This window comes from Syngnathus floridae, chromosome 3, assembly GCF_059516105.1.
Source record: "Syngnathus floridae isolate MCC-2025c chromosome 3, RoL_Sflo_1.0, whole genome shotgun sequence".
Taxonomy (NCBI): domain Eukaryota; kingdom Metazoa; phylum Chordata; class Actinopteri; order Syngnathiformes; family Syngnathidae; genus Syngnathus; species Syngnathus floridae.
In genome coordinates, this window is record NC_142415.1 from 20,312,381 (window position 1) to 20,339,628 (window position 27,248).

The 27,248-nt window shown below is 42.1% G+C and overlaps 4 protein-coding genes across 12 annotated transcripts; 1 reads left to right on the top strand and 3 right to left on the bottom strand.

The window, feature by feature from the left end:
* Positions 1-1,664: 1,664 nt before the first annotated feature.
* On the bottom strand, positions 1,665-13,307 carry cdh16 (cadherin 16, KSP-cadherin). 2 transcript variants are annotated; one of them, XM_088371330.1, is made up of 18 exons: positions 13,240-13,307; positions 12,984-13,095; positions 12,820-12,915; positions 11,668-11,802; positions 11,350-11,479; positions 10,852-11,010; positions 10,484-10,680; positions 7,988-8,113; positions 7,649-7,799; positions 7,362-7,574; positions 6,926-7,002; positions 5,769-5,960; positions 4,538-4,779; positions 4,350-4,480; positions 3,967-4,206; positions 2,350-2,466; positions 2,153-2,269; positions 1,665-2,075 (listed from the first exon to the last, which is right to left on the bottom strand). In XM_088371330.1, exons 2-18 carry the CDS (start codon positions 13,026-13,028, stop codon positions 1,975-1,977), a joined length of 2,469 nt encoding a protein of 822 aa, XP_088227456.1. In that variant the 5' UTR covers positions 13,029-13,095; positions 13,240-13,307; the 3' UTR covers positions 1,665-1,974. The 2 variants fall into 2 exon arrangements, with proteins under 2 accessions (XP_088227456.1, XP_088227455.1); XM_088371329.1 differs by having other exon boundaries at positions 4,538-4,782.
* Positions 13,308-13,514: 207 nt separating this feature from the next.
* On the bottom strand, positions 13,515-17,251 carry rrad (Ras-related associated with diabetes). 8 transcript variants are annotated; one of them, XM_088372091.1, is made up of 7 exons: positions 17,098-17,251; positions 16,661-16,751; positions 15,956-16,033; positions 15,465-15,853; positions 14,783-14,856; positions 14,462-14,666; positions 13,516-14,352 (listed from the first exon to the last, which is right to left on the bottom strand). In XM_088372091.1, exons 4-7 carry the CDS (start codon positions 15,832-15,834, stop codon positions 14,075-14,077), a joined length of 927 nt encoding a protein of 308 aa, XP_088228217.1. In that variant the 5' UTR covers positions 15,835-15,853; positions 15,956-16,033; positions 16,661-16,751; positions 17,098-17,251; the 3' UTR covers positions 13,516-14,074. The 8 variants fall into 8 exon arrangements, with proteins under 8 accessions (XP_088228219.1, XP_088228218.1, XP_088228221.1 ...); XM_088372089.1 differs by having other exon boundaries at positions 17,091-17,251; XM_088372093.1 differs by lacking the exon at positions 15,956-16,033 and having other exon boundaries at positions 13,515-14,352.
* Positions 17,252-20,609: 3,358 nt separating this feature from the next.
* LOC148401032 (ATP synthase F(0) complex subunit C3, mitochondrial-like) lies at positions 20,610-22,480 on the bottom strand. The gene is made up of 5 exons (XM_088371666.1): positions 22,324-22,480; positions 21,962-22,053; positions 21,452-21,523; positions 21,014-21,213; positions 20,610-20,942 (listed from the first exon to the last, which is right to left on the bottom strand). Exons 1-5 carry the CDS (start codon positions 22,463-22,465, stop codon positions 20,828-20,830), a joined length of 621 nt encoding a protein of 206 aa, XP_088227792.1. The 5' UTR covers positions 22,466-22,480; the 3' UTR covers positions 20,610-20,827.
* Positions 22,426-25,941, top strand: nsun3 (NOP2/Sun RNA methyltransferase 3). The gene is made up of 6 exons (XM_088371665.1): positions 22,426-22,673; positions 23,452-23,555; positions 23,626-24,107; positions 24,593-24,747; positions 24,945-25,066; positions 25,515-25,941. The coding sequence occupies exons 1-6, from the start codon at positions 22,530-22,532 to the stop codon at positions 25,843-25,845; spliced, it is 1,338 nt and encodes a 445-aa protein (XP_088227791.1). The 5' UTR covers positions 22,426-22,529; the 3' UTR covers positions 25,846-25,941.
* Positions 25,942-27,248: the final 1,307 nt, after the last annotated feature.

The following is a 27,248-nucleotide window of genomic DNA, read 5'->3' on the forward strand; positions in this document are numbered from 1 at the left end:
TTTATTTTTTTTTTAAATCATAAATAATAGCAATACCTGTCTTTTGAATGTACTTATACTGACATAATTTGAGTGTTAATTGTTCACAATTATTGACTGAGCAAAAACTGCAGCTGTATGAAATTAGAATATTTTGGTCAATTTTTGCAGGCTAAATATTTCACTTTCATATTACTTAGTACAACTGAAATAAAAAATATATTTTATTTTTTCTTCTGTTATTTCCTGTAAAATGCAGTGCATTGGGCCGCCGTTCTGGAATGACTTTTGTTCCAAGAAAGAGAATTCAACGTCAAACAGGTTATTCAAATGCACTTTTAGTTTGCCACTGATTGGCGGTAAGAAAAAAAGAAAAAAAGCGCCCACCCTCTTTCCATTTTTTTGCATGCATTTATTCCCGCTGCGTCTCATTTTGAAATTGTTGCTTTCCAGCTCCCCGTCTTGTCGTCTGAACCGTAAGAGTGATTGCGGGGTCGAAAGGACCTGAAATAGCGCTAGTGACGCACGTACTGTGTCAGACGTCCGTTTATTTTGTCAAGCCGTTTTCAACAAAATTATGCTCTCACGCATTCAGGCTAATGATTGCCTGGATCTTTTTTTTTTCTTTTTCACGGGTTACTTTATTTGGTTTATTTTGAGATTTTAATGGCATACACTCTTCACGACATACTTTCTGCTGGATTCAAACAAGTTGATGGGTAACACTATTTTTTTTCAAATTACCGCCTTATATATAAAGTTTGTTATATTTTTTCTACATTATCGTTGCAAAAGCAATTTGTGATCAAGGGTAGAGAATCTTTTCTTGAGCTACCTTGGACAGCAGCTGCGTATTTTTGAAACAGTGGCATCATTGAAACACAATAAGATGTTAATGGCATCATCTCTGAAACCATCTACAGATGGTTCCTGTCCGATTCCCCTCTGCCCTCGCATCTGACTCAAGGATCTTTTCCTCTCTGGATATAAATAGTCTCGTATAAAAGGCTGCTATGTCAGAATACGGCGTGAGTCATGAGACATTGAAAATGTCCAATCCAGACGTATTCATCTGCAGCTACCTCAACATAGAAGTGGGAGGGAAATGAAAGCTTTCAAACGGCGCTAATGACAAGCTGAATATGGAACAAGATCACCACAAAGGCTAACCTGCCCCGCGTAGCAGAAGCAGCAGCAGGAGGAGGAACAGCAGGAGCAGTGACTCCTTGGCGGATCAGCTTGATCACCCAGCAGCAAGTGTCACTCCAGCTTCAACCATCAACAGCCAGCCACTCATTCCGCAAATGTGCCCTTCAGAACTTCAGCACTCAGAAGGTGCTGCTGGAGTATTTGTTTATATCGGTCCCCTCATCCACCACAGTGCCTGTTCCAAAGCGGGGATTAACACGTGCTAATATGAAGTGCCTCGAGAGACTTGCTGGTCTTCCATCCAACCTGGACTATCCTTTCACTGTTAACGTTTACTCCATGTTGCATTGAACCACCTGGAATAACCTGGGACCTGATTTGGTGCTTTCAGTAGCATCTCTGTTTCGAGGTGTCCCACAAGGCTCCGCGCTAAGTCCCTTTCATCACTCTGACTGCACCCCATCACATCAAATTCACAGATAACACAACAAAAATTTTTACACTACCGAGATAAAGTGGGAGGCTAAAAGAAAAGATCATTTAACCTTATTTTATTTGAATCTGATGATGATTTTACAATAATTTGTTATCAGTGTAAGAAAAGGAATAAAGCAACAAGAAACAGTGACTATGGTTACAAACTACATATTTGCAGTGTAAAGGCGGCGGCAGTGTAAACAACTACACCTAAAATGATGTGAAATATGGAATAAACAGCATCATGGCTCAAACACAGGTAAACCTAAACAAGTTTGACCTCACAAATACTCTACAGAGCATCGGCGCTGAAATTAGAGCATCATTTTGGGAAAGCAGAATTGGTTCCATCAATGGTGACGATTATGCTTAGATGGACATTTTCAGAGGAACTCGCTCTTGGCTTGCGTTACCGGGCTGCTTGGGGTTCTGGTAGGACAGTCGCACAAACACAACAACGAGGATGGTCCCTATTTCAAACAAATCATAAAAGAGCTTAAAAAACAACAATAGTGTGTCTACTTGAGATGTTACCTAAACGACTGACCTATGACTGCAAATGTGCCAAGCAAAGTGCCCACCGCTGACTGGATGGTTGGCATGCCCTGCAGCGGCTTGGCTGGCATTTTGCAGTTGCCCCTGATGTTGCAAGGACACACTGTCACTAAAAGAAAGAGAGAACGACAATTCCCATCAGTCATGGAAATCAAATATTCTGCCTTTCTACCGAACAAAAATGTTTACCCGGTAAGTTTATGAAGGTGCTCCTTGGAGGAGAGCTGCTGTCAGAGATAGTGAAGGGCACAGTGTAAACCTCAGGGGCCAGATATGGTGTGTTCAGGGAGAGGTTGGTGTGAGTATCTGAGAAGAGAGAAAATGTTATGATTGTGCGATGTGGAGGAACTTGACATACCTGACATCGAGCCCTTCGAACACCTTCAACCATAAAAAAAGATTTTACGAGTCCGTGTGTGTGATACCTCGGTCCACCTCTCCATCCCCATACCTGGCTTCAAATAAAGATGGATAACAATAATAATCCGTCCTCAATGGAAATGGTCTCGGCACATAAGTATTTATTTATTGATTTATTGATTTATTGATTTATTGATTTATTGATTTATTTATTTATTCTCATTATCTATTTATTTATTGATTGATTTATTTATGGATTACTTATTATTTTATTCTTATTATTTATCTATTTATTTATCTATTTATTTATTTATTTATTGACAATTTTATTCAGAATATTAAAATATACAAGTAATACAGAGCTTCCTGTTTGTTCTCAGATAAAGTCCTTGCATAAAACCAAAATGAAATGAAATTGAGGAAGCAAAATAAACAGAGAGAGAGAGAGAGAGAGAAAAAAAAAGACATTCGGCCCAAAACCTTGCCGCCCGTCTCCTTTGCAAACTTCTTTCACCTTGACCAGCGAGATACTGGAAGAGTCGAGCCACACACTTTTGAGCTGACTATCTTATCCGTGCGCATCAGTTTAAAATACACCGCTGGCTGTATGACGTGAGAGGAGCCCCGTAAAGAGAAACGTTTATCGACTTGTTTGAAGCCTTATCTGAGCTTGTCACACTCGGACCTTCTCATCGTCCCCTTTCATGTTCAACGCACTCGCGGGTCAAAACCACAAAAGCTGCACAACAATGAGAAGCCATTTTGTTTTTCTCCATCGTGTGCTATTTCATACATGGCTTGACATGATGCAATTTTGTTTTGTAGACTTTTCCAATGACAAAAGGTTGAGCGCATTAAACGCCTCGAATGCAAGACCGGGGTGAGTCATGAGCACTTAGCGTGAGGGAAAATCAGACATAAGTGGGACCTCATTTACATCCATGGGAACATGAACAAAGCGAGCAGCGGCCATTGATGGCAAAGTGTCATACTTTTGGTGAAATGCCGCTTTTAGCCTCCACGAGCTGAAAGAAAAACATCGATGACACCAAAGAAATCACGTCATTCAATTTAAATTGCTCGTGTGAGCTCAACCATGATAGAGGAGGGGGACACCTGAGGGAAAGTGCTTGAGATGTGATAAATGAACCTCTTGTTCTGTTCCCGGTTCTGTAAACAGTTTATAAAATGTTGAGGGCATAAAAGCATGATCTAAATAAAACTGTGAGCACCGTTTTGGACAAGTCAGACTTTAGGTTGTCTTTCTAATAGTTGGAATCAATTATTGTATGTTTGGATCGTCAGAGCTGTAAGGTCCCATTGTCCCTTCAGGCCGCGTATCCATAGGATTATCTGGGCATTTCTAAATTTGACTTTCCACCCTCCCTTGTGTTTTTCCATCCCTATTTCATTGCGATTGACGGCTCGAGGTCGGCTCCAGCTCACCGTTGATGGGCGTGAGCTTCCAGTTGCGCCGCACCGTGGCGTCGCTCCTCAGCGAGAAGTTGAGTCTTCCTCCGTGCTGCGGCCCGTCGCTGTCCCGCGAGGCCAGCACCAACGCTTGGTCTTCCCAGCGAGGGGTACACAAGTACTTCCACGAGTAGTCGCCCACCAACACTGGACTGTTGTCGTTCACATCCAGAATTTGCACCGTGACCAAGGTTGAGGCAGATAAGGAGGCGTTACCTTGATGAAAGAAAAAAAATTACATTATTTTATTTATTTCAAGTCTTACAGTCCATATTTCTGAAACGGTTTCGCGGTTGTGGCCGATCTTACGAAGTTATGACAATTCATTGTGGTGCACTAATGAAATCCATCTGACTCACGTCCGTCCACCGCAATGATCTCCATAGTGTACGTGCTGTTTTCCTCTCGGTCCAATGCTTGCACAGTCTTCAGCTCGCCTGAGTATTTGCCAATCGAGAAGTACTTCTTGGTGTCGCCCTGAAGCGAATATCTACAAAGAAACTTCAATGTAGAACTTCAATGACAACATCACACCCGTGAAACGTACCTGATGGGGTGAGAATCGGGGTCGTAGCCTCGGATGGTGGCGATGACCCGCCCTGGTTCTTCACCCTCTCGGACCGTCACCTCATAATGGCTTTGCGATAGAACCGGCCCTTCGTTTATATCGTCGACGTAGATGGAGACGGTCGCCGTTGACGAAGGACCGTAGCGGCCCCGGACCAGGGCGACCGGGTTCTGGGCACTTAGAACGAGGATGTACTCACTCTCGCGCTCAAAGTCAACGACCTGCTTAAACAGAAGGAAAGTACAAAATGTAGTTCAGCTATCCCCAACAAGCCCCATCATTTATTTAACAGCAGATTGTCAGAAAAGGCCCAAATATTATCATGGGAAGATTCGCCGGAGGCATAAAAGTGGAAGGACGTCAAAGGGGGATGCGATTCCCGGCAGGGGTGACGAGACCCAGCCGGCCCACTCACAAGCATCACGCTCAGCTGGAGGAGCTGTGCGGAAACGAGACACCATCAACGGTTGCCAGGGTGAGCGTACGCAGAGCTTTGGCAGGCGGGGGACGCACGGCTAACTGCAAGTGACGCATCATCAGCGCATTAGAAGATGTGCAGCCAACATCTTGTGACCAACTCCTGTCCGAATCGATGTCCGAGGAATCGCGGAAGAGATAGACGTCTATAATTCCATGTCAATGGAATCATTTTGGATTGACATTCAGCTCAGCTCGTCATTGTCCCAATCCGGCCCCTCCAGCCTCGACGCGCTTAACTGCCATTAGTCTCTGCACATGCAATCTAATTATTCTGTCTGGATGTGAGCAGAGTGTGATTTGGAGTAATGAAATGTGTCTGGTTTCCGGCAACGACCTCGCTTGGTGACGTCAAAAATTGAAGTTGATTTTGAGAGTGCATGATTTGTCACTGGGGATCGATGGGAGGATTTTTAGTCACCATAACAAACTGTTTTAAAATGTCCCTATGCATCTTATTGTTAAAAAGTGGTTTGGAACTAAACTAACCCAAACTAAGTACGTAATCGATGAAACGAAACAAATCACAGCTATTTGACTTCACCCGTAAAACTGAAAAAATAAAAGTTAAAGACACTGACTGCAGTAAACCCCAAAACAACCAACTGGATAGCTAACAAGCTAACTTGGTAATTAACTTTATATCACAAATTTGTATCACAGATTATTGCTGTTGTGACTTGATAAGAATCATAAATGATGAAGAAAGATGCACATTTTTCGGATTGTTTACCTTTGACAGGACGAGTGAAACCTCATTGGTCTGCCTGTCCGTCAGTAAGGAGAAGACCTCCTCTTCGTTTCCGGATTCGAAACGATAATTGACTTGCCAGCTGTCGCCTCCTCGAACATCGGCGTCGCCTGCCAGCATGGCCGTCACCGTGGTGCCAACCGGCGCGTCTTCCGAGATGTGGAAGGGTCCATACTGCCCGATAGATGACACACAACCTATTACTGCACAAATTTATTAATAAGTGCAAACATTTAATTTTATTTGAGCTCAGAACCTAGATCCATTTTCTTATTCCTTCCTTCCTTCCAATATGACTTTCATTGTCAATTCCAAAGCAGTGTCAGCTACTTTTGGCCCACCCTGCTGCCCTCCCGGTGTCGGCTAACCTTTCTTAACGCGGCCTTTCAATGTGCCACTCGCTAATGTCCTCCGCCATCCCAGCTGCGGGGTCACTGAACCCGGCCGGCTCTGTCACCACTCACCTCCCACATCAGCCCGGCTGGCGTTGCCTTCACAAGGCCATGGAAAATGCTGCGCTGCTCAGGCGTGACCCGCTCAAGAGCATTTTCCACCTCACTATTTGTGTGGCGATCACGTGAGCGAGTATGTAAAAGCATTCGCCTCAAGCCTTCAAGTCTTTTGTCGAGCCACGACAAACTGACAAAGAAAATGACTTAACACGGCGGGATGGCTCTCCCACGCATCACTCAACCGTCATGATTATTTTTATTTATTTTTTTTACATGTCACATGTGGGCGGGAGTGTGTGGGCTCTGTCAAACGGCCTTCCATCATCAATAACATTTGTCTCTCTGCTGAGATGAGATAAGAGCTGAGGGTCAGTCACCCCATCAACCCAGAAAACGGGATTTTATAATTATAAAATAATTTCTGATGTCATTTTCAATATGACGGTCAGCTGCCGGGACGCTCTAAAAATACACCAGTGGAAATTTTCCCTCCAAAGGAAGCTAATGTGATTAACAGCGCCGTCTACTTGGAATACAAAGAACAGACAAAAACTCCGATAACACGTCTGTATGAGCCTTGGATTAGAGGGCACGCTTTATTTAGTTGGCTGCCAGGAAAATTATATAAGCTGATAAAAGTCTGCGGTTTTTTTTACGGTTCTCCCAAAAGTTCACTGTCTTACTTACCTCATGTTGCGAGAAGACTGGTGGGTTGTTGTTTTCATCTTGCACTGTCACCACCACGGTACATGAACTGTTCAGACCTGCCAGGGACATCATTACACCTTTTATTGGTGACTCAGGGTCAGGCCAGAATGGCAATAAAAGACAAGGAAGGAACAGCAAGTCCCTCATCTTGCCTCCATCACATCCTCATGTGTGAGTCACGCAGCAGATGCTTACACTTCCTGTTTATAGTCAAACCTTTTAACTCCTGCCGATGCACGGTGACGCCAGCTAAGATTTGTCTTTTCCGAAGCACTCATACATTGAGGTTCACGCCAAAACACAATCTTTACTGTTTTCAGGAGAACAAACATGGAGCTGCCAAATCTAAGTGAGCCCATATTATAGCAGATGAGGATAAAGAATATATGAGGGATGCAAAATTCTATTTCCTCACCTTTTGCATCCTCAGCAGTGATGGTGAGCGTGTACTGCGGCGCCGTTCCCTCCATGCTGTCTGCTTGGACCGAGATGACGCCCGAGTCCCGGTCCACTCTGAATAACGCGCGAGGGCTCTCCGGGATTTGGCCAACCAATCGGTAGAAGATCCGTACATTATCCGTTTTGGGGTCGTCGTTATCAGCTGCCTGAACCGTCAAGATCTCCGTTCCTGGGGAGAAAGTCATTTTTGTTATTTTGGGATAGGTTACGATCCAAAAAATAAGAGAAGCAGGTGTGGTCCACCTCGAGCAGCAAGTTCCTTGACCACGGTGTGGTACTGCGCCTGCGGAAAGGTGGGCCTGTTGTCGTTGGCGTCACCCACCATCACTCTTAACTCCACCGGCTTGGCGATCTCACGTCCATCTGGGCGCTCCACCACAATGCTGACGAGGAACTGACTCAAGCAAAGACAACGATTATTGTCAACATTAATGGACGTGAAGATTTCATGTGATGCCGCTGTCCAGCTGCCTTTCGTGTTTCCCCAACAGAACGTAAACAGAAGCTTGTAGTGTTTCCATGTTTCGACATGAATTATAAGCAAAACATTCATTGTTATGTTTGACTCGCTGCTCTACAGACCTGGTCTTGCGTTTCTCTGTCCAGAGGTGCGTTGAGATAAATGATTCCCTCTCGACTGATGGTGAAGAGCATCTCTGGAAACTCCCCCTCCAGACTGTACTCTGCTTGGCTTCCACTCCATTTCACCTTGACAAACACGAACATACGGGGCACTCAACGGAACATGTCATCAATCTCGTGTTGGACAACTTCGAAAACGGGATTTGCGTGTGTTATAAAAAGAGAATATTTATTGTCAACTCTAGGAGCGATTCGAGAGGCCCTGTGTGCGTAACGCTAAGCTAGCCGTTGTTTACATGATAAGGAGCCAGCTGATGATGTGAAACAGAGAGCCGAGCCAAAACTAACTCTGCGGCCTGCGGGGGATTTGCTGTTCTTCTTGACGGAGAGCTGTGCGGGCTGGGCCGGGCCGTGCAGCCCGGCTGGAACAATCTTAGACGCAATCCAACAGCACCCAACAAGGAGCGGAGGCGAATGCAAACGTGTGCGTGGCCTCATCTCGTCGCCATGCCACCTCTGCCCAAATGCTACAATTTTGTATACATATGGAGAAATATCCACAAAACATATCAATAAAAATCTGTTTCTCCTTTCTGAATAAGACGGAAAGGTCAGGAAGATAAAAATAACCAATTGAAATAATAAAGGAAAATAATAATGACTAAAAACTAAATAAATAAATAAATGCCATGTCCACATCATTGACTTTCAGAAAGATGAATTTAAGAAATTCTTATCACTAAAACCCTCAGTGCATTTTTTTTATATACTCACAGAAGCAACTTCTGATGATCTTGCAAAAAAACAAATCTAAATTATTTGTCCTTTAGGAACGTGTTTGAGGCTATCTACATTTCAGAAGATGCAAAGATGATTTTTATAAAAGGCAGAACAAATTGATTCAAGAAAAGATGCTTCTTCCCTCAGAGTCAAGTTTAAGAACCTTTTCACACATGACATTTTATGTCTTGTATAATATCAAAGTTTGCCGAGAGCAACTTTCAAAAAGATCAGATACGGAACATTTTGTTTCCTAATGCTACTCGAAGCGCAGATAGTTTCAGCTGCACGTGGATATGAATCTCATTTGGGATTTGATCCAAGTTGAAGTGGCTATGACAAATGTCAAGAGGCGCACATGAATTTTGCTCCCAAAAAGATTTGCGTCCAAAGTGATTTAATGCAGTAAAGAGCCTTGACTCAACCATTGACGCTCTCTCATCCACTCCAAAGTCTCGCTAGATTGCATTAGTGAGTCCAAGTGCTTTGGCTGATTGCTTTCCACAATCGCACTTTTCGCCAGGAAATTAGACTGAATGAAATAAGCTGTCACCACCCAAAAATAGATAGCAACAGTGGATTGCATCTAACAATTAATAATCTTTGGAATTCTGTCAAAAGTGTCATCGTCACTGATGTGAAAGCCTTTTGCTGAAAAAGCCTGACGGGCACCATGTATTTATAGACATGAATCTCGAGTAGAAAGAATCAAAAACGCTTTTAGCTCCATGTGTCATAAGAGTGGTGAGTCCTGCCACCTACTTTCCACTATCGAGGAATTCTTTACCGTGGGCGAACCGAGGTTTCCCCAAGTAGGAGTTTTGCAATTTGTGTATATATATATAATTTTTTTAAATATGTATATATATATATAAATACATATGTATAATATTTTTAATATATAATGTTTTTTGAATATATATATATATTTTTAAAATATAAATATTATATTTATCTATTTTTAATATATATACATATGTATATAATTTTATAATATATAATTTTTCACAGGTAAATAAAAAAAAAAGAGAAAAAAATTATGCTACTATTAACACTAATGAATGGCAAACATAAAAGAGCCATTATTTGTGCCTACCAGAATCAAACGTGCCCCACTTGTGATCCACACACTTTCAGTGGGTGGACGAAACAGGAGTGATGAGAGGCGGAGGGCGAGAGTGGGGGAGGAGGAGGAGGAGGAGGGACCGCTGTCGTGTTCGTGACTCTTGGAACAGCACAACACGTTCGATCCGTGCAATTTAAAATCAGCAGCAATCTTGCCAGAAGATTCGTTTTCACACTCGTACAGGTTAGAATGTACAGCAAAAGATAAACTAATTGATAAATTGAAGATATCGAAGGCAAATTACTGTGTTTGATTTTCACATCTCACAAAAAAGCACACAAGGACAATTTGGAATATGTAAACAGCCCTCATTGCAAGTGTTGAAGAGTCTGAAAGGATCACTGGCATTTGAACGCCATCAATAATTCAGCACTTGGTCATTCAGGAAGACCTGAGAGGCCCTAAAAACAGCAACCGGCAACCTGAGGCCACTCGATCCCCTTCGGGTTATCGACGCTTGATTCCATTGTAATATGATATCACGGATGCAGCTGCACACACTCGTTTGTGTCCTCGCTGATCAAATTAAGAAGCTAAAAATAGCTCATCTCCGCTCCATTATAAACCGAGGAGGTTTTGACCTGTTTTACCTGCGAGATGGCGATGGGATACGGGCCCGGGAGGTTCTCCTGCAAGCGGACGGGATCCGGCGATGCCCAGGTATTCCCGGTCACTTCAACGGTGACAATGCCGGTGGTGAAGAAAGCGTTGGATTTTCCAGCCATGTCCTTGACCATCACTGAGAGTTTATATCTGCCGCACATCTCGGGGTCCAATGTGGAGGCGCCTGGTGATGATGCAAGCATGATCATGTTTGACATGGAAATCATAACGGCATCGTGGTTGTTTAGGTTGAAGGTGTCTTAGAAAATGGATAAGGTTTATGGTTAGCACATACAAGCATATTATACAGTACACCACGGATGACATTTGCCAGCTGTGACTTGGAAGGACTGACCGTCCTCGGTGAGGGACACCTCTCCTGTGATGGAGTCAATGAAGAACATCTGAGGGGAGGGGATTCGGGGGGTTTGCTCCATGAGGCGGAAACGCAGCTCAGCGTGGGCAGTGTTGCGGTCGTCACGATCCAACGCCTCCACCTGCATGAAGGGAATGCCTGAGAGAGGCACAAAATTGTCACCACTCATTTGGAAAGAAATATGTTATGGCAGCTAACTAGTAAGTGTTCAATAAATAAATAAATAAATAAATAATATAAATAAAATTATCACATAATAAATAAATAAATGAATAAATAAGGACATAAAATCATATAAAATATAAATTAAAATCACATAATAAATAAATAAATGAATAAATAAAGAAATAAAATCATATAAAATATAAATAAAATAATCACTAAATAAATAAATATGAAAAACTCAAGAGAAAAATACAGAAATCTAGAAAAATGCAATTTATTTCCCAGCCTAGTGGGGGGGCGGGACTATCTTACCTTTGAGAAGGCCCAGTTGCACACTGCCCCTCATGCTCTCCTGTATGAACGCGGGCACATTGTCGTTCTTGTCGATGACGCACACTTCCACCGTGAAGCTCTGGCGCTGCCCTGACACTTTGAAGGACACCTTGGCAGACGCAGAAACAGAAAAGGTGACTTTCATACTGCATGTTCTCGAAGCATCTTTTCAATATATTAGTGCGGTTGATTGAGGAATTGTTCATGTAGTAAAAAAAAAAAGAGTCATGCCATTTTCATGTGACGTCATATCAAATGATTTTAAAAAAGTGGATGATGGATGGACATCTGAGATACCTGCAGAGAGTAGGATGGCTGCTTTTCTCTGTCCAGTGGTTTCAAAGCATAAAGAAACTGAGAGTCCACTCCAAATATCCCTTCGTCATCTCCCGTTACCGCCAAGTCACTGTAATTGCTTGGAAGGCTGTGAAGCTGAGGAGCACACAATGTTACTCTGAAAAGCAAATGATCGCAAACTCCTAAAAAAAGAAACTCTTGAGGAGGAGAGATTTGTTTCTCCCATTCACCATCACATGAAAACAAGAATACAAAATACTTGCTAGCTCATTGGCACATGGAGAAAAATGAGATTGCAGTCTTGTCTGTTGTGCTGACTGACCAATTTTAGGAGTGTTTCAACACATTTATCAGGCCCGTTCCATTTATAGAACACAAAATGGGTTCATTATCCTCCTCGGTTCTATTTGAGAAGTTAATAACGCCAATTTTTTCCCTCAAAGAGTGACAGTGTGTTGACGCGTGACGGGGTGATGACACAAAGCAAACAAATCAAAGCTCCACACTGTTGACGCGCCGGCACAAAATGCCGTCTGCCGACGGAATGAAAAAGCTCCTTCAGAGCCACATCGTGCCATTTTGATGACGCCAACATGCGTACTAAACCTTGAGTGCAGAGTGAGAATAAAAGAGGCTGATGCTTTTGTGCCTACCCTGGACACCATTTGATTTATTATAAGCCAAACACTCAGGAAAAAAAATAAAAATCCTCTCTTGGTTAGATGGGTTCATTCTGAGCAAGGACATCTTTTTTTCCTCTAATACTGTTAGTGATGCTCATGTGGTCTATTCACCAGGCTCAAAATATTGTACACCCGATCTAATGAGATTCAATTAGATATGTTTATTTGTGGATAAATCAACCTTGTATTTATTTTTTTCATTTTTTTTCTGTCGTGTCGAACGTGCCGTCATCACACGGATATTTTTCCTTGCTAAAAATAGACGTCTGTGCAGTTCTATCTACACTAATATATATTTTTAAATATGTATATATACACAGTACAGAGTCTAAGAAAATTGACATGACAGGTCTTTAGTCTTTTTACATTTTCTACCTAGTGATGCAAATTGCTTTTTTCACAGTTTTACTTGTGTGTAAATGAAGGATTTTTCTTTCTAAGGTTGTGAAGAAAAAAAAAAAAGTCTTACCTTGGATAAATACCATGGGAAAATGCCATCATAGTTTTCTGGGACACCTATTTTAACATTTGCCCCCAAGCAGGATGCAAATATGTTAAGCAGCACCTGCAAAACAAATTTTTTTCACGTCGCCGTTCCAGGGGGAAAAAAAATGTTTTGTCGGTAAGGCTCACCGTGATTGCAAATATGAATGTTGGCCCAGTTGTGCGGTCAACCATGACGACGTAGAAATGCTTGGACCCACGTGGCTTCAGACGGGAATCTTTTGTCTTACCGACTCACAGACTGTCAAAAATTAACAAGAGCCACATTTGAACAACAAAAAAAAGCAAACAAAAATATGAAGCTAGTTAAGTGATCCAAATGAATCCCAAATGTTTTTGAAGGTGTAGTCAAGTGGATTTTTGATTTTGAAATATTGAGTCCTACCTTCTCCAAAAGACGCGTCTTCGCTTTGAGAGGTGTGAGCGGAGTTTAAATTGGCTGGAAAAAGTTTGGTTGTGTACTCCTTGTGTGGCTTAATGGTTAACACCTTCAAACGAGCATGCTTAACTACCTCTTTTTCTCCCTGAGAAACCAAAGCCATAGCAGAGCCGTCGCCTCCAATGAATATTCAAGAAGATGCAAAAGTCAATTTCACTGAAGCAAAACAAAACGTTTTTCTCTCGCCGAAGGAAAAACAACTTTTACATTTTCTTTGCAAATTTATTTGGAAAATTATCGAAAAGAAAGACAACCTGAATGTCTACAAGACAAATATCTGGTATTGCTCGACTAACTGAATTTGTTTCGGTGCTGCAGTTGGGCTCCACTTGTCCGAGGCACGAACCTGCGTAGCGTCCTTCAAGTAAACTCGACTCCAGACTACGTGATGTTCTCCAGCAGAATGAGATGGAGCTTGATTTCAGAATCTTTTTTTTTTTTTTAACATCAGTCTCTTCCAGTAAACTGGGAAAGGTGATCTTTGCAATGTGTGTGTGCTTTGTGGATTTGTCACCCAGGCTTATCAGCAACATTTGAAGGTGGACAAAATGAACTAACAAAGCTTCATGCGTGTGAACACCATGAACACGATATGACAAGTCGTCTTTTCATCAAGACTTGGTTATTTGTGGTGTCTGAAAATCAAAAATATATTTCTGTACAGCTCAACGAGTCCATTTCAGACAGTGTTTAAATAAATAATAAAATAAAAAAAAACACACAGCGTCGGGTCTTCAGAGGCCAAAGAAACGAAGGAAAGTCCTCATGTCCAATCTGGTTCTCAAAGAACTGTGAGGTCATGGCAGGATTTGGACTTCTGCCTGAACGCCATCTTCTTGTTGTTGCGTGCAACCATGCGGCCCAGAAATCGTTTGGCTTTCTTGCTGATGCTCTCTCTGCGCCTACAGTTAGCCATGCGTCGTGCGTTCTCCTCTTTGCTGTCCTTCCTCAGACGGATTTGCCGGACGATGCCCTCAAACAGGTCCTGCACGTTGTGGTGGAGGGAGGCCGACGTCTCGATGAACTTGCAGTCAAACACCACGGCGCAGGCGCTTCCCTCTGCAAAAACAACAGAGACGTGACTTCTCGGTCCCAAAAGCGGCGGTAGTTTTGTAACTCTTCTTTTGAATGCAACTTATTTGACACGGCTGCTTATTAGGTGACTTACCATCAACTGACACTTCTCGAGACCTGACCAGGTCACTCTTGTTGCCCACGAGGATGATGGGAATATCTTCAGACTGTCTGGCCCTGCGTAGCTGAATTCGCAGCTCCGACGCCTTCTCGAAGCTCGACTTGTCCGTCACAGAGTAGACGATGATGTAGGCGTCGCCCATCCTCATGCACTGATCCTTTAGCCACTGGCTGTTATCCTTCATTAGAAGACAACATTGCAGCTTTTAACACCCATGATGCATTCGAATGTGAATAAATGTAAAAAATAATAAAAATAAAGAAATTAAAAATAAATACGTATCATGAGCCTCACCTGTTCCCAGATGTCATACAGGACAATGGAAGATTCTTCTTCATCCACCACGATACATCTGTCATAACTGTTTCCTGGAAGGACAAGAAGAAGGTTAAGCAGATCTGGTGTGTGTCAACAGATGTTGCATTTGTGACAGCTGAGTTGCTGCCTGGATGGCTGGAGATGGAAATAGCAATAATCAATATGTGTACACTCTTGCGTGGAGGAATAAGGAAGCCATCCATCACATTAAGTTTGCCATCACGGATTTGCCCAACTGTAAGATGTATCCAGCCAGCCATTTTCTAAATGCTTTATCCTGTTTAATGATAACTGGTAGGTAGGGGGGGGGGGGGGGGGAATTAAGTGTCCATGAGAAAAACTGGACTTATTTCCAGCAAAGAAATGTTCCATCTGACCAATTTCATCTTTTGATTGTTTTTTTTTTTTTTTTAAATCATTTCACGCAGATGTTAACTGTACTACTGAAAAGATGAAAAAAAATCTGGCAACAATGTCCCCCAAAGATGTACCTGCATAAACAAGATTTAAATTCATACCTGACTATCAAAATTGAATACATACACTAATGGATGACTAACTGGTGAATTGGTCATTATATGAATAAGCTTTTGGTGACACAAAGGACAAGATAAGCTCTCATTGGATGATGACTCATTCTCCGCATGCCATCATTTACCTGCTTCATCGCAGTCGTGACCGGCGTCCTCAACTCCACCAAAGACGCGTGCCAGGCTGGACTTGCCCACGCCGTGCTCCCCGAGGAGAACCACTTTGTGCACTTGCGAGTCGGCTTCGCTTCCGGTGGAAATAACCGAGTCCGAGGAGTCGGACGCGCAGCTTCCCCGGTGCTGGTCCTTCTGCGAGGTGCAGCGCAGCAGCTTGGACAGCTCGTCGCTTTGTCCGTTTGGTTGGACAGTGGTGGCGCGCAGGTCCCGGTCGTCCACCGGCATGCTCCTCCGGTGAAGGTGGCTCATGTTGCCGGGGAAAGGCGTGCTGGCTCTCCGCTTGTCCATGCTTCGCAGTTTGTCGCTCTTGTTCAAAGTCATTGCTTCAAATACAGAGGACCTGTAGATAGACGGACCACGTTTTATTAGTGGTGTCATCCGCAACGTTTTCACTAATCAGGTCTTAAGCCAAGCCAAATAAAATAGCTATCAAATCACTTACTATGTGGCGTGAATAAATCCGAAGATGTCAGGTCCAGTAATCCTGCAGTAGTGCCTTTCTTTCGGTGACCGCCGCTCACTTTATTTATACGGAAACGCATGTGACGTCACGGGGAATCGCGGCCCATGCTTATTATAGTAGTGCGTAATGGCAGCATCACGAAGGGACGGAGGGAGGGGGGGACTGGAAGAGCGGAGGAATTTCCCTTCCGTCAAGCCAAATGGAGCATCCTACTCCTACGAGAATATTAGCGAAGGGAAAGCCCACTAAAAGCTTGAGGATATAAATATTGAATTCACGAGGTACATTTAGAGAACCCGTACGGAGAGATTTGCCGGCAAACCATAAAACGCATTGGGCACGTCCGTGAATCATCCATGCGCTTCATCAAACATGACAATAAAACCACGCAGGCATTGTTAAAGCTAGTCAAGAAGAAAACTGTGCAACATTTACCGGAGAGGCCAATGACAAATGTAAACATCTGCTCTTTGTCAATTCTATTTGATTAATATGTCCGGATCTAAAAGGTAGAGCAATACATAAATATTCTATTGAGCTGCACGAGAAGAAAAATAATTCCATTAATCTATTAACGATTTTGCAATTCGAAGACAAAAGTGCACATTGTGATCTTGAACTCTTAATGGATCTCATTTTTTTAATGTGAGTGTAGGCTACGTCATCGTTGTTCACAAGCATTACCAATGGGGAACGTCTGGTAGTGTGTGCTGGTACCTCCCTCTTCTGGCAATATTGTGTACTGCAGGTCAGGCCTCCCTCTTACGGGCAAATCCTGTTTAAAAAAAAAAAAATACAGCATACAAAGAAATTAAGTGAGAAATTTAACCTATTAATCTAATTAATCTATTTAACCAAAATTTTGTGATAGTGTCTTCTGGGCATGAAACCTGATTTTATTCAATGCATTATGAGATCTAACAAAAGTTCTAGCACAAATTCTGCAGGCTATTAAGCCATAATTCAAGAATTGTACTTTAGGAGGCAAATTCAGTGCCCGTTTTAAGGCGGTTTTGGAATTAAGGCACCTCAAATGTCAACATTACACTACAATATTTTGCCATGGAATTTAAAACATTGTTTTAATTTTATAACTTTTTAAAATTACTCTTACAACTTGCTGTTGCAACAGCCAAAGTTGAAGCAACAATGAGCTGTTGGCTTTGAGACTGACTAGGATTCTTTGATTTTGCTCTGTCTTGGAATTTAGTCTGCTAGTGGGATCATTGGCTTCCCTGGGCAAGCCCAGGTACTGACAGGGGGCGCGACGAGAACGCTGATCCCTTGCCCCCCAAAAAAAAAAAAAAATACCCCTACCTTAACCTTTCATTAGAGTATTTGTTATTGAGTTTTGTTTCTTTACCAAATTCACACACAAAAAAACCTGAGGTTTCACATACCTTGACCCCCTATAACCTTTCCATTAAAGTATTTGACAGTTTTGTACACCTCCCAGGCATTTCGAAAAGACAATCGTTTAAAGGTTAGTTTTGTCACTTCTTTAGAGCATAACCTCTTTACCAAACAATTCACACACAAAAAAAACTGAGGTTTCACATACCTTGACCCCCTATAACCTTTCCATTAAAGTATTTGATAGTTTTTGTAAACCTCCCAGGCATTAAGACAGAATCTTTTAAAGGATAGTTTTGTCACATCTTTAGAGCATATAACATCTTTACCAAACATTTCACACGCAAAAAAACCTGAGGTTGCACATATCTTGACCCCCTTTAACCTTTCCATTAAAAGTATTGGACAGTTTTTGTAAACTTTTCAGACATTAAGACAGAATCGTTTAAAGGATAGTTTTGTCCCATCTTTAGAGCATATAACAAACATCTTTACCAAACAATTCACGCACAAAAAACCTCTGAGGTTGTACATACCTTGACCCCCTTTAACCTTTCCATTAAAAGTATTGGACAGTTTTTGTAAAGCTTTCAGACATTAAGACAGAATCGTTTAAAGGATAGTTTTGTACCATATTTAGAGCATATAACAAACATCTTTACCAAACAATTCACGGACAAAAAAACTGAGGTTGCACATACCATGACCCCCTTTAACCTTTCCATTAAAGTTTGACCGTTTTTGTGAACCTCCCAGGCATTTCGAAAAGACAATCGTTTAAAGGATAGTTTTGTCACACCTTTAGAGCATAACATCTTTACCAAACAATTCACACACAAAAAACCTGAGGTTGCACATACCTTGACCCCCTTTAACCTTTCCATTAAAGTATTTGCCAGTTTTTGTAAACCTCCCAGGCATTTCGAGAAGACCGAATCTTTTAAAGCATAGTTTTGTCCCATCTTTAGAGCATATAAACAAACATCTTTACCAAACAATTCACACACCTAAAACCTCTGACTGAGTTTGCGCATACCTTGACCCCCTTTAACCTTTCCATTAAGGTATTTGACAGTTTTTGTAAACCTCCGAGGCTTTTCGAGAAGACCATCGTTTAAAGGATAGTTTTGTCACATCTTTAGAGCATATAACATCTTTAACAAACAATTCACACACACAAAAAACCTCTGACTGAGGTTGCACATACCTTGACCCCCTTTAACCTTTCCATTAAAAGTATTGAACTTTTTTTTTTTTTTTTTTTTTTTTTTTTTAAACCTCCCAGGCATTTCGAGAAGACAGAATCGTTTAAAGGATAGTATTGTTCCATATTTAGAGCATATAACAAACAGCTTTACCAAACATTTCACACACAAAAAACCTCTGAGGCTGCACATACCGTGACCCCCTTTAACCTTTCCATTAAAGTATTTGACAGTTTTTATAAACCTCCCAGGCATTTTGAGAAGATAGAAATCGTTTTAAAGGATAGTTTTGTCACATCTTTAAAGCATATAACAAACATCTTTAACAATTCACACACAAAAAACCTGAGGTTGAACATTCCTAGACCCCCTTTAACCTTTCCATTAAAGTATTTGGCAGTTTTTGTGAACCTGCCAGGCATTTCAAGAAGATAGAATCTTTTAAAGGATAGGTTTGTCACATCTTTAGAGCATATAACATCTTTACCAAACAATTTACACACAAAAGTATTGGACAGTTTTTGTAAACCTCCCAGGCATTTCGAGAAGACAATCGTTTAAAGGATAGTATTGTCACATCTTTAGATCATAGAACATCTTTGCCAAACATTTCACACACAAAAACCTCTGGAGGTTGCACATATTTTGACCCCTTTGACAGTTTTTGTAAACCTCCCAGGCATTGAGAAGACAATTGTTTAAAGTTTTACCAGTTTCAGAAGATCATAAACACACCAGAAAATTTGAAATTTTTGTTTTAAATCAGTCAAAGTCAAAGTCAGCTTTAGTGTCATTTTCACCCCATGTCAAGACCCACAAAGATCGAAATTGCATTTCCTACCAGCGATAGTTTTACGGCCCCGTGCGCGCGCACAAACAACCATGTGTGTAATGACAGTGCTTTTTTGGCGCGTGGTAGAGTTGCTGCATGTATGGAAAGAGAAAAAATGGCAATCGGTTTGCGTATTCCCCAAGTGTCCGAGTGTGCAACATCCAGAAGCCTTGGCAAGTGTGTTCAGTCATGTGTAGGACCCCAACATGAGAAATAAATAATGGAATGTGATGGTTGGCTGAATGTGTGGATAAAAAAAGTGTAGCAATTGGTATGAGTTGGTATGGTATGGTATGGTATGGTATGGTATGGCATGGTATGAGTTCCACAAAGTGTTAGTGTCCAAGTTTGTTCTCTCATGATCAGTGCAAAGTGTAGCACCCAAATGCAGAGTTTATGTAGTGTGTGCAGTCAGCAAAGACAACAATATTCTCAAGCCACAAAATGCCACACTGGGAACAAGGTAACCAGCTCTTACTTTGAGTCGATCTGGTGACGTGGGATGGGGGCCCCCGGAAAGAGGTGGCATACAAACAAAGCGAGGCATATATTGCAGACGCAATCAGATAGGATGATGTGCAGCTGCAGCAGGTGAAGGCACGCCCTGGAGCAGGTATGCACAAAATGGGGGCGGAGCGTCGGCCAACACTGATGTCACACACACCAAGATTCAGAGAATATGTTGTAAATTAAAAATAATAATAAAAAAAAAATATCTGTTGAAATCTTTGCACGTCTTTATAAGATTTAAATGTAGTGTGGAATGTCAGGGAGTAAATATCCAAATTAGGAAAAATAAATATCATCATGTAATTGAAAAAAAAAAAACCCCAATGCATTGTGTAAATGTTGCCACAAGATCTCAGGAACACATTAGAAAATAGTTTATTTCGGTATTCACAAATATAAATTATAAACGGTCCAGGCTTGCAAGGCCATCTTTGCTGACCAAGAAAATTTCCAATTTATATTTTTTACATAAACCTATTTGTAGTTTTGTCATAATAGTGTTTTCTATTCATTTTAAAGAATTTCTCATGGCTACACTGCTTCCGGTGGTATGCACTGATTTTCTTGTGGCTGAAATCAGATTTCAACTTTGATGTGTTGCCATGACAATTTAATCTGCCCTGGGTTAAATTATCCCCCTTTAATATGATTACCAAATTGTGAATGACATCCCATTTTAATTTAATCTTGAAATTTTCACAACATAGGAATAAAAACACCCACACAAACTTCATGGATTCAATGTTTTCTTTAATGAGATCTTTAACAAAAAAAAAAACATTTGATTAAATATACAATAAAATGGCAAAGGCCATAAAAATGGTTGCTTTGCCAACTGTTCAAAATTATGACAGACAATGAGGACTAAGCACCACTATTATGTTCTTGTACCATGGCTGGACGTGCAAACAGCTCGTTGTTGGAAATCTTGTGACACGTCCCTGGAAGGAATTACATGGCAAACAGAATGAGGAACGCCACCATCAGACAGAAGAGACCCATGGCCTCGGAGAGAGCAAAGCCCAGGATGGCGTAGGAGAACAGCTGCTGCTTCAGAGAAGGGTTCCTGTGAAGATAACCATGCACAAGTCAATATTCTACTTTTGTTTTGTAGCAGGTTGGTAATAGTCGTCCTACCTAGCATAGCCAATGATGAGGCTACCAAACACCGTCCCAATACCGGCTCCGGATCCGGCCACTCCGACCGTGGCCGCTCCAGCTCCAATGAACTTGGCAGCGGTGTCGATGTCGCGGCTCACTGCGCTGGTCTGAAATCCACGCAGAGCCAACTGCGACTGGTAAGTGGCGACACCTTGTGGTGGGAGCAGTGCAGCGGTCTAGAAGGGAATAGATCACAAACATAGAAAGTGCACAAGTTCAATAAAATAAAATTTGTGTTTTCCAAAATGCTTGCTTGTTAGCAGGTTCTTTTTGTTATTTTCCCTCCTTCGGGTCCTTCAACATTAAATCATTTCCATTTAGAGGCCAATCGCTCACAAGCACTTTGGTTGCACATCAAATTCCATCTGATGAAAATGCCATTAGTTTAAACTTTCAATATTGGCTACTGCTCACCTCTGCCCGCTTGGCATCGGACACCACAGCTGCTGATAGTGGCCTGTACAGAGCCCGAGATCCCGCACGGATCTATAAAAAAGGGGGACAAAAATCATAATAATTAAATCAGTGCTGAAGTATAATTACTAATCATCTAATGGAGCTGCATGCTGTGCTGCGAGTCACATTAAATTTAGAACAATTGTATACAACATTGTTTAGAGGAGCCTCCATTTATAGCAGTACTAACAACTCCTCATCTGATTGTTGTAGAGTTATTGGAATCCTAATCATTGATTTAATTTTATGTGGGATTTTTATATCGAATAAAATTTGGATTGAGCAAACAAGTGCACACCTCTGCAAGTTGAGTCGTCCTTGTTCAGACAGGCTAACTCTTTAGCTCCTTTGGCAGAGCAACAAAGCTGGCAAGTGCTAAAAACATCAAACTAATGCACCTGCCATTGACTAAAAATGACACATTCACATGTACACGTTGTCATTTTTATTCTCTTTGTGGAGCCTCACCAAAGAGGGCGTTGAGACGAACTTGGCGCAGGCATACATCACGACAGGACGTTCTAGTCGGGTCAAGCACTGGAGCTGGAGGTGATTAAGATCTGCACAATGACAAACGGAATCCATTTAAAACATCACCAAGTGCGCATTCTTAAAACAGCAAAGAGTATTTGCGACATGATGAGAAAAACGATCGTGCAGAGTATGCATACACAAGAAAGGTCAATCGAAAAGGTGGTTGCCAACAACAACAGCGAGGAGAACATTTAACAATGTCGCTTGTTTGAAATTAATATGTAGCGCATAGGGGACACATATCGTTTTCAAATGATAATTTAAAAAGCGCTAAGAGAGACGAGATTAGCCCTTACCGGTGACGAGTGGAGGTCGAACGCACGAGAGGATTGCACATGCGCGATGTCCTCCGGGTTGACTTCCGGTGTCAGTGGCGTCCCTGAGGTCACCGCTAGAGGGAGCCTCTGCTGGTTGAGCGCATGCAAACCCGGACGCCATCTTGAACCGGGAGTCACCGGTTATTACGTTTGCATTCACCCATGAGCTTATATGGTCTATATGGATGGAACAAATGTTTGCATTTTCAGCGTACTTACGTAAGACATTAAACGATAGAAGTGGAAAGCTAACGGCGAGACTTCTGTGTTCGTTACTTGATCACGATGCGGTTCTAAAACACAAGAAGCCAAAACGAGCATCACTTCAGGTAAACAAAAGCGGCGACTTAGTTTATTTCACTATTATTCTTTCACGATTTAACGATTGTTACTCATTTTTCACGCTATGGACAACGATGAATAATTCTTTTGTGAAATCCAAACGTCAGCGTGATCACAAAATAGTGTTTAACGCAATGTGAGTGCATGTTGCGTTTCATACTACGTCCAGCAGATGTCGCCATCGCTTCACGCCTGGAATATTGTAAATCTAAAACGACCTTAATAACCTAAAAACATTTCGATCGACTTGTTCTAAAAGCCTAGTTTAAAAAATCAAATTTAAAAAAGGCGATATGGCTCAGTCTTTTTTTTTTATATTAGAAGGGACATTCCATCAGTTACATAATAAAATGTTTGACACTGTTATATTATATAACATAGACTTAACAGTATTCATCCCCTGGGATTGCTCCCTCAGAAAATTCTGATCCAGCAGCATTATGTACCACCGATGATACTTTTACCCAACTTTGAGAATGTCAGCATAATAATAGGCTTGCATAACAGTAAATTGACCACTGTCCAGTTTGTTTGTGTAAATGTACTCTAGACTGAAACACGAAAACACCTGACTGTGCTACCGGGAGGATTCTCTGAACGTCAAAATGTTTGTCTCCTCCTGGTAGGGGATCAAATAAGGTTACTCGTGTGGATGACTCATCCCTGTCTAAACATTCCGAGTGCTATTTCTGTGGAACGCTGCTCTCAAGCACTTTTAAGACGATATGTCTAAATAAGAAACCTTTGGCATTCTTTTCATAACAGGTAACCAGGACAAGTAAAAAGGAGCGCTCTTCATGCCAGCTAATTTTGGACCATTTTGACCATCAGTACCACAAAGAGCTGGGGGAATTGTGGCCATCTGTGAGGTCAGTCGAGTTGTTGATATTGATGCATGGCCGTCAATCTTTGCTTACTGCTACCGTTTCCGTTGGACAGATCCGTGCTGCTCGACCCGTCGTCTTGGCAGTACGGCGTGTTGCTCAATCGCTTTACTGTAGTGACAGACGTCAAGCGTGTCCTCTTGTCAAAAGGCTTTTCCACGCTACTGCCTCAGAAAGAAGCCCTGACACCGTCTGACGCTTTCCGCGCTGTGTTCGGTGCTGAATGTCAAACCTCCAAAGGCTTTCCCTCCAAGCGTCCGAGTGAGAAGTTCAGCTCTCCTGCTGCCATTCAGCGGCCTCAATCGGACGGCGCTTTGGATCCGCCGTCCTCGTCGCTGCAGTGTTATTTGCACCCCCGCCCGCTGCGTTTTCCATCGCAGGCTCATAGGCCCGGCCAGCTGAAGCAGTACTATCTTCTCAACGCCGCCTCCGTGCTCCCGGTGCTGGCTTTGCAAGTGCGAGATGGAGAGAAGGTTCTGGATCTTTGCGCTGCTCCCGGGGGCAAAGCTTTTGCTATAATGCAGTGCGCTACCCCAGGTGACTCTGCTGCACTTAAGCAGCCTTTTAACAATTAATCCTCTAACAAAGCTGCACAACTTTAGTGCATTTAAAAAACACAACCATTTTTTTTCTTGATAGACAGTGTATACTTCAGGTCAGTAAATTAGAATGTTGTGGAAAAGAAATATTCAAAAAATCAAACGTGTCATTCATTAAACACTTGAGAAAATACTAATTGCTTCCTAATTTCTACATAATTTTTTTTTATTACATTTCTCAATATTCATATTTAGATGAGGGGGTTCAATATCTTAAGATCTAATCATCAAAAGAGTATTTTTTAAAAAAAAGTGAAATATTTATATATTACATCATGTTACGCAATATTCCAACGTACCAGTATTCCACACCTCACACAGCCTTCTTTTTTTTAATCGTGATGGGGTGTACATATATATTTTATATATATTTTTTAATCCCCTGCTATTATTCTGATTTTCTGAAGCTGTTCTTTATTCCAGCATTCCTTTGCTGTAATGAACCCGACGAGCACAGACGCGACAGGCTGATGAAAACCTTGGAGTCTTTCCTGCCTCGCTCATTGAGTGGCCGAGTGGTTGTGTCAGACCGGGACGGACGCTCCTTTGGGCAAAGCGAGGCGGGGACTTATGACAAAGTAAGCAAACAATTATAACAACCAACACTAAAAGAACAAAAAAAAAAGGGATTTGCACAATGAGTCAAGAGGTGTCATATCTTCTCATGTCTGGAAACGCATGCTGAGCGCAGCTTTGAGCAAATCAATGGAAAAGCTGGATTAGCAGCGGAGCATGAACAACATCTCACTTGCGTATGTCGCCGCGCGTGTGACAGGTCCTGGTTGACGCTCCGTGCTCCAATGACAGGAGCTGGCTGTTCTCGTCTGCTGGCCAGCAGGTGGAACAGAGGTTAAAGGAGAGAGGCAGGCTGCCGCAACTCCAGCTCCAACTGCTACGGCGAGTCACACATTTCCTTTACAACTTTTTCCAACTACATTGGCCTCCAAAATGACAAATCATGTCTTCATGAGAATCCCTTAGGAAGAAGGATTTTTTTTTTTTTTAATGAATGAGTGAAATTACATTCGAGTCACTCAATTGTAATCACTGGCCTGTAGGTCAATCAAAATAATTAGAAAGACGTCGGAGAGGTAATCATTTAACGTAATGTGTTTATTATCGAAGTTGCATTATGCACTGCATCATACTCGGAGTTTCTAAAATATTCATCCACGTGAGGCAGAATATTAGGAACGGCTTTTAGCCACCGGAAAACGAATGCCTTCCCCGATCGGTATTCTACGCACGTAAGGCGACGGATGCTAAACATAGGATGAAAATGTTGCGAAAAGTTTCTTGTCAGGCTATTTGTCTTGAAGTACGCTGTTGATCTTCTGCCTCGCAGGTCTGCACTGTCAGCAGTTCGGCCGGGGGGCATGGTGGTCTATTCAACATGCACCTTGTCCAGCGCCGAGAACTTTGCCGTGGTCGAGGCCGTGCTCAAAGACTGCCCCGAAGTCCAACCTGAGGACCTCTGGGAGGAGATTGCGTTTCCTTTATCGAACTACTTCACATTTCGCCCCGCTGGCCGCGGGCCCGTACCCAACACCCAATCTCTGCAGCCGCGGTGCAGCAGCGTGTCCTCGCACGACCGCAAACTGGGCCTCCTCGTCGTTCCCCAGCCTCGTAAAACCTGGGGGCCCATGTTTTTGGCTCGGCTAAGAAAGACGAAATAGAGACATTCCAATTTTCCTCAAAAAGTATCCCAATAATTTAGAGAAGCTGTATTCCCTTTATTGTCAATTAAAGACTCCATTTCTTTTTGTCCATGACTTCTTGTTTTGATCGTTCCCTTAAATTTAAATAATCGGTCTTGAGGGCGTGAGTCTTTAGTCAAAAAAAAAAAAAGTGGCACACTTTTATCAAAATAAAGTGGCAGCCGTACTTTGGCAAATATGAGAAGTTGTTGATGGGGTCTCTAACACACGTCGTCTCGTTCTAGCAGAAAATGTAAGAGCGGTAATCATGTCGTGAAGTTAAAGCTCCCCCGTTGCTGTCCTACACAAAATTAGCAACACTTTTAAGTAGCACTACATCAAATTATACACCTTTCAACAAGTCATCAAGTTCTATCATCCCCCAGAAGCTCATTACCTCAACGCTGCTGTCACGCCAGAGTGGTCAGTGCAACTCTCGACCTGAACAACTAAAATGTTCTTGAATGCAGCATTTTATCTTCTCAGCATTAAAGTGGCACTAGTAGACGAGGCCAAGCAGGTCCACTTTGGAGAAGTGCCAAACACTACAACTGCATGTGGATGATTTATGCCATTAAGATTCACGCATTGTAACCCGAAGGAATGAGTATGGGTTGGGAGCTGCATTCCTCGTGGGCATGGCTGCCATTGCCCCGCCTCCACCCTAGAAATTCTGCCTAGCAACATCTTTAACTTGATGAGAAAAATAAGAAAAAGCTTCTGTTTTTTGTAATGAATCCAAATCATATGATTAATTTGTGCGTTTTGGAATTTTGAATGATTAGCAGAAGGGATGGGCAAATACCGATACCAGGTATTGGTATCGAACTGATACCTGGCCTTATTTCAAGGTATTAATCACCTTGTATCCGTTTTATGATTAGTAATTTAAGGCATACATCTATCAGATCCACGCAGATTATTTGTATAGATTAAAAAGAAAATCCGTATCAAAAGTACTAGTCGTGTTAGTACTTGGTGAGTAATAAAAAGTTGAATACTCGTACCGGTATCAGTCTGGGAAATAAACAAAAACGATTGAACAAACCTAATAAGCAGTATACTGTTTTTTTTTTCTTTTCCTGGGATGTTGCCCACCTAAGCGTTTCTTTTTCCCCCCTCCCTCGACATTAAAGCAGAACCCGCTGCGGAAGCGTTCCACCGTGGCGGACACAATCGGCTGGCATCTTTTCCAATCCACCTTGAATACACACGATTGAGTAGATTTCTCAGGCTGCTCTACTTCTGCTGACCTTCTTTGCAATATAGCGGCCCGATCTCGTCTTAGGTAAAGCAAAGGATATGTAGATGATACGAGGTGATAAGCGAGGCTACAAAACGGTCGGCCATCTTACTGACCTTTGCCTGAACTCCGCTTTGTT